General features: G+C 37.5%; 1 protein-coding gene across 2 annotated transcripts; it reads left to right on the top strand.

Annotated features, from left to right (window-relative positions):
- The first annotated feature begins 5,001 nt into the window (after positions 1-5,001).
- On the top strand, positions 5,002-8,908 carry LOC131307224 (pyridoxine/pyridoxamine 5'-phosphate oxidase 2). Of its 2 annotated transcripts, XM_058333629.1 has the most exons (7): positions 5,002-5,230; positions 5,353-5,402; positions 5,468-5,525; positions 5,763-5,795; positions 5,991-6,086; positions 8,384-8,551; positions 8,644-8,908. In XM_058333629.1, exons 1-7 carry the CDS (start codon positions 5,147-5,149, stop codon positions 8,743-8,745), a joined length of 591 nt encoding a protein of 196 aa, XP_058189612.1. In that variant the 5' UTR covers positions 5,002-5,146; the 3' UTR covers positions 8,746-8,908. The 2 variants fall into 2 exon arrangements, with proteins under 2 accessions (XP_058189612.1, XP_058189614.1); XM_058333631.1 differs by lacking the exon at positions 5,763-5,795.
- Positions 8,909-12,929: the final 4,021 nt, after the last annotated feature.

Here is a 12,929-nt window from a genome sequence, read left to right as displayed (position 1 = left end):
GGCCAGCACCATGCCATCGTTGCTGCCGGCACCGTGGCAGCCGAGGCCATGGTTTCCTCGGCCATGGCTGCCGAAACTGATTCCCTCAGGGTCTCTGGAATATCCCCAATCGCCGTGTCACTCTCCGGAGGGATCGGAGGAGATGTAATCTCGACCCTTAGTGGTTGATCACCACCGGGTAGCTCACCGCTATCCATGACTATTGCGAGAGAGAGAGAGAGAGAGAGAGAGAGAGAGAACCGAGAGAGAGGGAGAGTGATCGAGAGAGAGAACCGAGAGAGAGGGAGACAGAGAGACATTGTGAGGGAGAGAGAGAGTAGAGAGACGAGAGAGGGCGCGAGAGAGAATTTTGAACGATGTGAGGCGTATCGTATAGGCCTCACTCGTATATACCTCCCCGAACCGATTCATCTGGAATTAAATCTGGACCAGGTTCACAACCTCTAGCGCTGCACGACATTTCAACTAAAACGTGTGGCATAATGCTTTGTTTCAATGTGCCGTGCGTACCTCCGTAAGCTACGCACGGTATTATGGTCTATTTTGACAGTTCGAATTTTGGACGGGTTCTTGGCATTTGGGGATATAATTGTTTGGATTTGTTGGAGTTTGTTCAAAAGTAGAAAGCAGATAGACGTAAGAAAAAAAAAGGGACTTTCATTTCTAAACCGGGGTAACCCCCGGAATTTTCATTACATTCAAAAAAAAAAAGAAACAACAAAAACAAAACAAAAACAACAACAAAAAGAAAAATCCTACTGCCCCTTTTTTTTTTCTTCTTCTTCAGTCGCTCCCCTCATCGGACGCGTCATTCGCTCCATCCAAATGGTTGTCAGAACCGTTCGGATTCCCCTCCGAGTCCTCCGCAGTCTCCTCCGACTCGTGCCCCGGTGCGAACTCAAGATCATTCTTGTCATCAAGTTGGTCGAAAGCAAAGTCATGCAAATTCAACACCGCACGACGAAGGGTATGGATTGTGGAAATGAGCCTCGCGACTTGCATAGTGAGTTGTTCAATCTCTTTGCGGTATGAGGCCACTTCGGCCTACAAAGCAGTAACACGAGCCACGAGGCTGAAATCTGCCATTTGTTTGGAGTCGGAAGTTGAATGCGAAGCGTTCTTCAAAAGAAAGAAAGAGATGGAGAGACTCGAGAGATTTCGGTGGTGATGCATGGAATGAGGCATCACCACCCTTATAAAGACGTTGAGACCATCGAAAGAGCACACTTGTATTAATGGGCACCCTTAAACCAGCCGACTGTTCTCGAAAATCGAAGAGTTACATGGGAAGTCAAAACGTCGCGCGTCGCAATGCTCAACCGCACGGCATTCTGACATTACATGATTAATTCCTTTTCTCGGAAATTGTTCAACCCAACCACCAACATCCCCTTGGGACTTGAATATCCCAGCCGTTTTACAAAAAAATCTATTAGAATGTCGTGCTTTGATTAAAGGGTTCTTTAATTTTTGTCCTCCGGGACTTGTAGAATTTTCCCTCCCCCAAGGGATCGTCATATTCGTTTTTTAGGACTCGTCATAATAACCCTAGGATTTTACCAAAATTTTTCGCCTCCTGAGGGCTTGTCTCTAATTTTTCGCCTCCCGAGGGCTCGTCTCAAAATTTTGCCTTTCGAGGGCTCGTCTCAAATTTTCGCCTCCTGAGAGCTCGACTCAAAAAAAAAAAAAATTTCCCCACCAGAGGGCTCGTCTCAAATTTTCGCCTCCCGATGGCTCGTCTCAAATTTTCACCTCTCGATGGCTCGTTTCAAAATTTCGCCTTTCAAGGGCTCGTCTCGAATTTTAGTCCCCTGAGGGTTCGTCACGTTTGTCTCACGGATTTTATGACACTAGACACAACAGGCACTCAATCTTCTCAAATCGGTTGCATGATTTTACAAATCGTCCTCTGGGACTCATTTTGTTTGCACTGTCCCGATTGAACTATGTTGGTCTGATCCCTGCGTACAGGGTACGTAGGCAGCTCTTTGAGCGCAACCACCATCATTGTTTGCTTGCATTTCGGTTTTTCATGTGTTTTTATCTCCATTCAAAGACCTTGGAGCAACGGATTGGGATGCCTATTCTTTAAGCGTCACTCGCACCAACTAATGGTGTCCGAGTTACGTTAAAGGAGGACTACTGTAGACACCCCAATCCGGACCTCAAAGGGGCTTTGGATGTCCCGATGATGTAATAAATGAAACAATACCTTTGAGAGCTTGGATAAAGGACTCTTTTAGCCCAAACTCCAAAGCCTAAGCCAAAAGCCCGAAAGCCCTGGACTGGACCTAGAATACCGCGCGAAACACTTCTACACCGCACGGCATAATAGAATTCATTATGCCGCACAAGGTCATGAGGTTAACCGGCAGGGCATTTCAGGTAAAGTTTCGGCTGGCTCAGAAAGCTGTCGGCCACACTCAGCTACAAAGTGGCTCAGCTGAAAAGACACTTCTGGCCCGCCCAGAAAATACCTCCACCATTTGAATTCAAAATCCTTGGCTCTTGCCTATAAATACACCCCTCCACTTAAGGGAAAGGGACCTTGAACCCTCTCTCTCTGATCATGCTTTCACACCCACTCCTCACTTCCAAGTCTTGAGAAAGTCTGCTTTAAAAATATTCTCTGGGCTTCTTCTTTCCAAAAGTCCTCCATTTTTCTCCTCACCATTAAAGTGAGTCATTTTACTCACTTTAAGGTCCCAACTACCCAATAGCCTCATCTACCACACACATCCACACCTCTCTTTTCTCAACCAACTGTACAAACATCCATCCACCGTCATCCGTCCTCATCCAAGCTCAAGATCAAAGGTAAAAACCAAGTTTCCTTGGGTTAGGCTCAGTCTTGACCTTGATGGAACTTTTCTGTAGTTAAGCTCACCTCCTTTTGGCAAAATATTGGTTTAAAAGCTATTTTCAAAAACAAAAACAGTCATTGTGTTGAGTACACCATACCGTGCGGCATTTTGATGTGTCGCACGATGTAGTGTATCCAAACACATGGTCTTTCATTAATCTTTGTTTATTTGATCAGACTACTTGGATCGTAGCCATTCTTCATCAGCCCTGTTTGTGTTGTTGAGATGTTGTTATTAGTATATTCAAAACAGGATCATATCTACAAGTCATGTCTTATTTCTTAAACAAAGCTATTCTGCTTATCTCAAATGGTTAAACATCTTAAAAGCTTATTTTCTACACGTAGTTTAAGGAAAAATGGTACTGTTTTGAAACTGGTTAGTGGCTGGATGTTCTCTGATGTCTCTAAAGGAGTCACGCACGGGATATCTAGAACACCGAGCGCTGCTTTGAGTATTGATAACAGTATGACAACAGAATAGGTAAACCGCACGGCATATCACAAGACCGTGCACGATTTTGTTATAAGCTGTGTGATAATGGTTCTGATCTGGACAGTTTGCTGTTTAGTTACCTTCATTTCATGATATCATACTCTTATCACCTTGTACAGATGGCACCACATGCACACCAACGTGATATATTTCTCATGTCGCTTCCCCGCTTATTTGTTTATCAAAGAGTTCCATTTTTCAAAAGATGTATGAAATTTTTCCCCTTTGAAAATGTCTAGTAGAGACTGGTTTTACCGGGCGAATGAGGTGCTTTTTCAACAAAACCTTCTTCATTCGTAACATGGCTCCCGAACTCAAAGTCTCAACGTTTTTCGCTAGACCAAAAGTCTTTTCAAACGAATTCTCGATTTCTCGGATCATCCATCTCAAAAATTCGGGTGGCGACTCTTGGGCGTGCGCCGGTCGGTGAGCCCACACTCTCTCTTTTTGTCATTTGTTAAATCTAATGTACTCTATCTTAGGGAGCTTGGGGAAGGGGTGGGTGCTTTCGAAAATCAAACCCTGCCTATGTTTATGGGAATATAAGAGATGCACAAACTGCACTTCATTCCACTTGTATATGCATATGTTATTTAAAAAGTGTGAGTTTGACGTTAGAAACAAAAGCCTTATATAGAGATTTGTTGTGCCTTATTGCAAGAGACAAACTCTTGGATGTATCTCATTTTTACAGAAGAGACATATATTCAAATGGCGACTCTTGAAATTATAATTAAATGGTTCTCCCTCTATCCCCATTTAACAGTATGTCATTCTATTCTAATCAGATAAAGAACTCGTTGTACTTTTAAATTGGTAACAAATTTAGAACTGAGGGATTAACACTTTAAAAAGAGTTTTAAAACTTATAATATTCCAACATATTATGCCTAGAATTTATTTCCAATCAATTACTCCTATATGGTGGATGGGAATAAATTCTATTTACCATCGATGTAATTCCTTATTTTTCTACCATTGTCCATTTTGGATCTCACCAAACTCTATTTTTGTAATTTGAACTGTTCATATTTTAAAACTCGTAGTTTAATATTGTCATGCAAAAAATAACTTTATTGGAAGTCAATAGATATATCAAAATTTGAATTTTGGTTTATATGGACAATTTGATTATGTCGATAATAATAATGATAAACTATTTATTTTGCAAAGCAAAATTCAATTTTTGATACTTCTATTGATGTCCGATCAAGTTCATTTTTTGAGTGGATATATTTTTATATGGAATCTACAAGATAAACAGTTCAAATTAACAACTAACACGGTAAGATCAAAAAAGGCGGCGGTAGAAAACCAAACCCCACTTTTTCATTGCAGGCAGAAAGAACTTAATGCAGTTCTTGCCTTCTAGGGTATCCATTATAATTCAAGAACTTAGGCCCCGTTCCAAAACGGGGTTTAAGTCCTTATTTTTTAAGAAGGCAATTTCAAGCTCAAAAATTATAGGCTTATTGAAATATAAAAATATGCAATATGGATCTTGTTTGATAGATCTCATTGAGATCTTTAATACGATGCAAAAAAAAATTGAAAAATTATTTTTCATTTACATTATTTTTGAGTTTGAAAATGTGAAATAAGTATTATTTTTTAAAAAAGTGTTCTGGAACGGGGCCTTAACGTAGTTCCATTTCAAAAGAAAAAACTGTTGGGTGAAAAAAAAGTACATCGAAAACTTCGTCAGATTTTTCAAATACTAACTTCCCTGGACTTTTGGAGTAATTTGAAGTCAATTGAGTTTCGCCTCAGCCGGGCACCTATTGGAAATGGGAACAGCGCCATGGAAGCAGTTGCTTCTGAATGCCTTGGAGTCCAATTCCACCCTCAAGCACTCTTCCTTCTTCCAGCTTGTATGTCCATAGCTATACATACATGAACACCTATATACACGCCCACACACCCTTCTGTTTTGGATTATTTAATTTCGTAGTTTCCAATCCGTTTCCGATTAATTACCGTTATGGGTTTTCAGGCAACTGTCGGATCTAACGGCAGACCCTCGAATCGTACCGTGGTTTTCAGGTCTGTATGCGTGCGTGTGTGTATGTGTGAAATCTTGGAGTTAATGATATTTTTCTAATGAGCAGAGGGTTTCAAGAGAACAGTGATAAGATTCAAATAAACACTGATTGCCGTAGCCGCAAGGTTCTTTCTTTCTCTTTATGCATAAGTTGTTTTGAGCCTTGCATGACTTTGGTTAATAATTCTTTAAGCTAGCATTTTTTGTTTTAATAATGTTAGCTTAAAGAACTGATGTGTCCCTAGCATCTCTCATTGTTGTTGGAGTGTGACAAATTGATGTGTCTCTAGCATCTCTCATTGTTTATTTTATGTTTATAACCTTGCTTATTGAGTGGCATTTTCGTACTTTAAAAAATGCAGATTGATGATCTCAAGCATTATCCATTTGCTGAGGTAATTATACCTTATTAAGGTACTTTATCATCCATATAACTTGCTGGAGTATCATATAATTTGACGTCGTTTGATAAATTTTTGAACCCAATGAATTGCATTAAAGAAGAGTATTGTGAAGTTCATCCTTTTCTGGGTTATGTTGTTGTGATGTTGTCTAGTAATTTTATTAAGTTTGGTGTTTCTGTGATATAGATATGTTGGTACTTTACTGATTCTTGGGAGCAATTCCGGATTAATGGAAAAGTTGATGTCATTAACGGGTCGTGTCCTGATCCTTTGAAGCTTCAGGTACGTTTTCCAATTTCAAGCACACTGCAAACATCATTTCTTGTTTTACTATATTGTTGATTTCTGAAAATATAGTAGTACTTTTCTGGAGTTCTTGGAGCCTTTTTTGATTTACATATTTGTGCCTGTTCAATATTTATGCATCCGTACCCGCAGTAATCTGTTTGACTTATGGATAAAATTACAGGACTACACATATTTCTTGTTATGCTGCTGGAACTCATTGGTAACTTGATAGTCTTGAATCACAGTCGGAACGATCGAGTTATATTTTGAATATGACTGCATAATACATCTAGTTATTGCTAAATGATAGCAGCCAAGCTAAGCATAATTATTCGATGCTATGATGACTGATGAAAGGAATGTAAGTGGTGAGCAAGCTCAAGGAATAAAGGATTTGGTTACTAACTCTAGAGGAATTGGAGCACAGAAACACCTTTAACTCTTATTTATTTCCTTAGCTCTTCTTAAGATAAGAGATAAATAGAAGAAGAAAGTGATAATTGGAATAAACCCCAAGTTGCTATCTTTGTATTCTGTTAGAGAAGCGTAGCCAATAGATTAGCAAAGAAGTACTGGAGTTTTTAAATTTCTCACCACAAGAGGCTTGAGGCAAAGCATATATGTCGTAAAACAATCTCAGGAGTTATCCCGACTCCAACCATTCTTTTCAGATGGGAAAATGCAATTGGTTTTTTGTTCATATCTTTTCTTGAGAAGCTAATAAACCAAACTTGGAAATTGATAAGTGGAGGTATCTGGTGGACACATACAAAAAAGAGAATGGAATTGTTCATGAAAGTGAGAACTTAACACATGACTCATTATTAGTTATATAGGAAAATGCTAAATAAACTCTTAACTACCTTTAGGAAATAAGATGAAGTACGACAACCACAAACCTACAATATATTAATCGGTCACAGACCATGTTCAGTTAGGGTAGCTTGGAGACTTTCACAAATGCTAACTTCAACCAGTGAAATGGCTTGAGAGTATTTTCTGCTCAGTTTTTGGTGGCCTGATGAATAAAGAGTCAATTGATGAATGAACGTATGAAACAGATGCTCCCATCCTCCTATCCTGCTGAAGTCCCCAACAAATTTTTCTTTAAGCAATGGAAGTTTTATCTATTTCACTTATTTGTCTAGATCTTACGGACGTATTGTCCTAGTTTGGGACATAGAAACAAAGATAACCTAATAATGACATCATGCACCCGAAAATATTTTAATAATGAGATCATAAGAAAATTTCGATGATGGGTTCTCTAAATTTTAGGGATGCATCTATTTCTGTCGTTCAATTGCATTTGCTTAACCAAGAAAATTTTGCATTCTTTTTGGGCAAATATCCATGACGGCTCTGTTGTTCTTCAGTTTCCAGAATTATGTCAATTTTGCAGAATAGGTTTCAGAAGACTTTAAGAATAACAATGTTCACCATCATTGTATTGCGCTTGTTTTTAAGGATTGAAGTTTTTCAAGAATTTGAGAACATATTAATGCTTTCTCAATTTGTATTATTCTCCAACATAATAGAAAAGATAAAGCATAAAATACCGTCAACCAAACAAGTTTTTGAGAAACAAAATCTGAACAGTTTATTTTGCAAGCAAACAGAGCGTTGAGCTCCTGTTTCTCTGTTGATGCGATACAGTTTTGTTCTGTTTTTTGTTTGTTAGTATGCTTGCACCTCCAGCTGCTGAAGTATTGTCCAGAAACATCTTCTCTAGCAGTCATTATAGTACTTTTTTTGGTAAGTAGTCATTGTATTACTTGATACATATGATATCATGGTATTTACCATTGGCACTATCCCAGGTTCTTCCATCATTCACCAACTTGTAACGAGTAGGTTTTTTGCTTGCCCCTTCTATGCTATTAGTAAAGCGCTAACTAGCCTATTCATTCACCTCTGAACCGGGAATCGACTTAGAAATAGGAAGCTAGCCATAAGTAGTGTTGCCTATAAATGTAGCTTTGTTAGTGCATAATGGTAGTAATATCTACTAGCTACATAATGGTTTTCTAATACCACTAGCTTTTGCTTTTCTTTTGCAATGTTTGAATCATGGGTTGTGCAGGAATTTACCAAGAGAAAAGAAAATGATAGGAAACTGACAATATGAATTTAGCTGCTTCACTCTATTCTCTTCTCAACATTTCCTGTACCTCTATCTTCCCTCCTTGAATTCCTCCGCAAAATCCATGATCCAAACGCGGCCTTCTTATCTGTCACTTATCTTTTGTTAAGGCAACATATGATTTTGATCGAAAGGACTTGTAATGCAGCAAAGAGAGAAAGCTTGGTTTGCTAGTTCTCCAAAATCAAGACTCCAGTACTTGGGGCCTAATCCTGGTTTCCCCTCACTTGATGAAAAACCATCGCAAGAGTTTTCTTTAGATCCATCAGCTGGCCCAGTTGATGCATTTTGTTTGCTAGTTCTTGATCCAGAACAGGTCCGAGATCTTTTCTATCCTGTACTATTTTGTCCCCCGCCCCATATGTTTCACACCGTTAAATTTACAGGGTTTGTCTTGCATGTGTACAGGTTGATTACTTGAATTTGAAGATCAATGACAGACTAACCTTTACGTCTAAACAGAATACCGATGGACAGAAGTTTTGGTCCTTGGAAAGAATCAATCCATGATTTTTATGTTGTGATACTGACATTCTGATATATGAATTATGTGGCATTACATAAACGAATTGTTGACGACTCGGTTGTGCTGTTGAATTGGAAACTTTGAAGTACTGAACTGTTGGACGCAGAAACAGATTCATTGTGAATTCAGTTCTGTTTTTGTTTTGCATATTGTACAGAATGCATCATTCCTCCCTGTCTAGGAGAAAGAAAAAAAAAATTTAGGAGAGAGAGATCGTGAAGTTGCGATACGCATGGCTTTCATTTTAGACATCTGATTTTACTTGTATACGCAACACAAAGTGATGTGCAAAAATTGAACAAAGTGAATTGCAAGTGTAGTTCGAAATAAATGGAATTTTACTTTTCGTTGCTCGCTTGATGGGATTCATAATTTACTACAACGACAACGGTAAGTAAAAGGAACGATTTCTCAACGTATTCGATTATTGCACTTCAAATCTTATCTTTAAATGTGTTTTGAGAACTGCAGCATTGTGTGTACCAGACATAATCGGGAGAAGCTCATCCGAAACTTGAGCAAGAATGAAATGCCTCATTTTGTTTTGTTCCTGTTCATTTTAGACACAAAATGGATGATGTAAAATGGAGTCCGTCTATGGTAATTGTACACCAAAATGCTTTGGTGTATGGTATCCCAAAAGTGAGTTGTGGTAAGTAGTCCATATACAGTGATTCATTTCATTGTATTCCATATGGAGTGATACAAATAAATACTAGTGCGGTAAGATTTACTTACTAATTAAGAAAATAGATCATTCTCCTGAGAGCATCCACTCACAAGCCAAATGAGCCCTTTTAACGAAAACAGCCAGCCCAATTCACTTTTTGTTCTTCACTTAAAAAGGATTTTAATATGAGATTAGATATTACTGTATTTAATTTACTTCTGTCAAACCTCCCTAGCTAGCTCACGTTACTACGTACCTAGTGATTGACTAGAGACTCGAGAGGGAAACGCTACGTACGAGGAGGGTTCAGATTAATTACCCTATATAGTTCTTTCACTCTACAAAGTACAAATCCATTCCAGCCTCAGCTCGTCAGTGTATATATATGGATGGAGTAATGGAGTGTGTGTGTATATATATATACGCAAAATTGAACAGGCAAGATAAAGAATCTCTTTTCTTTCTATTGTAAAAGAAGATATATATATATATATATATATATATATATATATATATATATATATATATATATATATATATATATATATATATATATATATATATATATATATATAATATGGGATTGACTTTGGTGTCTCCAGTCACTTTGGGAACACCATAACTTTTGACATAACAAAACCATTATGAGTATAACCAAAACCCATTATGAGCATAACCAAAACCATTATGAGCATAACAGAACCATAGCAAGGCATAACTTGTTTGTTATGCCTTGGTTGGATTTTGTTATGCCTTGGTTGGTTTTTTAGATATTCCTTGGTTATGCCTTGTTTAGGTTCTGTTATGCTTGTAATGGGTTTTAGTTATGCTCATAATGGTGAAGTTATGTCAAAAATTACGGTGTCCCCAAAATGTCTGGGGACACCATAGCATCATATAAGATAGATTGGGGATGCTCTAAAAAAGATACTATGCAAAAGTGCATGCATAACTCTGCTAGGTAATCAATATAGGATGATGCTATGGTGTCTCCGATCATTTTGGGGATACCGTAATTTTTGGCATAACTTTACCATTATGAGTATAACTAAAACCCATTACAAGCATAACAGAATCCAAACAAGGTATAACTAAGGAATATCCAAAAAACCAACCAAGGCATAACGAAACCCAACTAAGGCATAACAAACAAGTTATGCCTTACTGTGGTTTTGGTTATGCTTTGTTATGGTTCTGTTATGCTTGTAATGGATTTTGGTTATACTCATAATGGTTTTGTTATGCTAAAAGTTATGGTGTCCTCAAAATGATCGGGGACACCGAAGTCATTCCCATCAATATATATTACTCATTTTTTCAGAAGATGTACATATATTGGCCTGGGCAACAAAATTAGACTTTTACACAAATGTAACGAATTTCATACAAAATATACTAGTATAAACATTCATATAAAATGTTATTAATTTAAAGCAATTTCAGGGGTGTGTCCTGTACACACTCATATATACGAGCAGTGTGCATTGTACCATTGTAAAAAATTTCTCCCACCCACACATAAAAAAAGAGTATCAAAATTGGTGATACTTTCTCTCTCTTCAAATAATAGTAACTCCTCAAATAATCAATTCAAGAGTACAATATCAAAAAGATTTTTAAAGAAGGAATGACAAGTTTGAAGAGTGGTTTTTGGAGTCACAATTTTATAATTTTTTTTTTCCAAAAACTCATCCAAACACAGTATATAATTGCAAAAATGAGTCATTAAAATGCCAACATAGATCACCAAAGAAGGTATCTACGGTAAAAAAAATTAAATGAGTAGGTTGGAGATGATCTTATTGAACCAAATTAAACAGTAATGACTGCTAACCATCCCTTTGGTTTTAATGAACCAAGGGCCGGCCAAACATCTAGCTTGCAAAATAACTTCACTCACCTGAATTATTCAATGCAGTAAAAGGCCTTTGACAGAATGCAATGCAATGCAATGTAGTAGTATATATTGTAAGCCTTCCCATACAAAACATCTAGCTCAAATGAGTATTTCAACAAATGTCCAAAGAGGAAATTTCAGGGGGAAAACCCAATTGGAGAACATGATCAGAAAGGAAACAGGGTTCCTTCCTTTTTTTTCCCGGCAAGAATTGTGGAATACTCATTTGAGCAAGAGGCATTAGCAAGGGAGGGAGGGAAAAAAACCATTTTCCATTCCTCTAGATCTTATTAAGGGGAAAATAATAGGTTCTCCTGACTTATATCCCTCACTTGTACATCTTATATCTACCACGAGGTCGTTCTACCAGCCTCGTGTGAAGGACTTTAATTTGGAATGTTAGATGTGTGAAATTTCACTACTTTTGGCATGTTAATTAATTAGTTGCTCAAACGCACTCACATGTCATCTATTCAGGAACAAAAATCGACCCGAATGAGTTAATTTTATTCCGAGGCTCTTAAAAACAAGTTTTAAATAAGTTGAACGCCTTCGATTATTTGTTTGGAATTCAAATATGGGCTGGGGTCATACGCATTCCATATACATTTGTGCAACCAATGGTGTACCCATAGTTTTTTAAATTGATTTTAGCACTTCAAAAATTGATGAATGTTCTTCAAAATGACGTCGTTTTGTGTATCAATACATTTCAATTTTGGAGCTCCTCTATCAATTTTTGGAGTACCAAAATTACAATCCTTTTTTTTATATTTCGTCGTTTTGTATATCGATACATTTCAATTTTGGAGCTCCTTCATCAATTTTTGAAGTGCCAAAATCACAATTCTTTTTTTAATATTTTTTTTATAATGTTTTGTTTTGTTCAGAAGTCAGAACTACTGCTAAATCCATCTTTCCTTTTCCTGTCTCTCTCATCCGAATTTTCTAATTCTGACACCATGTGAGTTTTGGTTAGTTAAACCCACCTTTCAAAGTCTCCAGTGCATGCCTCCCGATCTTTTCGCACAGTTCTTGTTTCTATTCAGCCAAACAGAACCTTGGACGTCACAACCTGTTTTTTTTTTTTTTAATCCGACCGGCAAACTTCAGTATTGGTAGATATAATACTTAGTGAACATCTATTATTAAATGCATAAAAATACATGATACATACTATTTGACTATCACTCTACTTGTCCTCGACGTCAAAATCTACCGAATAAAGACAATTGGAGGGGAAAGTATCACTTAAAAGAAAACCATTAGTATTTTTTTCGTACATGAAACAGCAAAGGGGAGGCGATTTTTCAGTGTAGTTAGGTGCTCAAAGCCACAAACTCGGTCTCTGGTTATACGAAGCCTCTTTATTGCTCCTTCTTTAATCGGTACCACACTAGTGGGTGTTGAATTTGTCACTTCAAAATTAATTGAGATGGACATAAGCTGATTCAAACATCATGAGTTATGTATGAGAGAATGAATGTGAAGACCGTAGAGGGCGTCCAACGGATTATAACATTCTAATGTGACATGTTTGATTGTCATTTTCTTGTTCAGTGAACCAACTTTTTGTTTTTTTTAGGAACACAAACATATCA

This window comes from Rhododendron vialii, chromosome 1a (assembly GCF_030253575.1).
Source record: "Rhododendron vialii isolate Sample 1 chromosome 1a, ASM3025357v1".
Classification (NCBI taxonomy): Eukaryota; Viridiplantae; Streptophyta; class Magnoliopsida; order Ericales; family Ericaceae; genus Rhododendron; species Rhododendron vialii.
The sequence above is the reverse complement of the archived record's forward strand: the minus strand, read 5'-3'. Positions and strand labels throughout refer to the sequence as shown.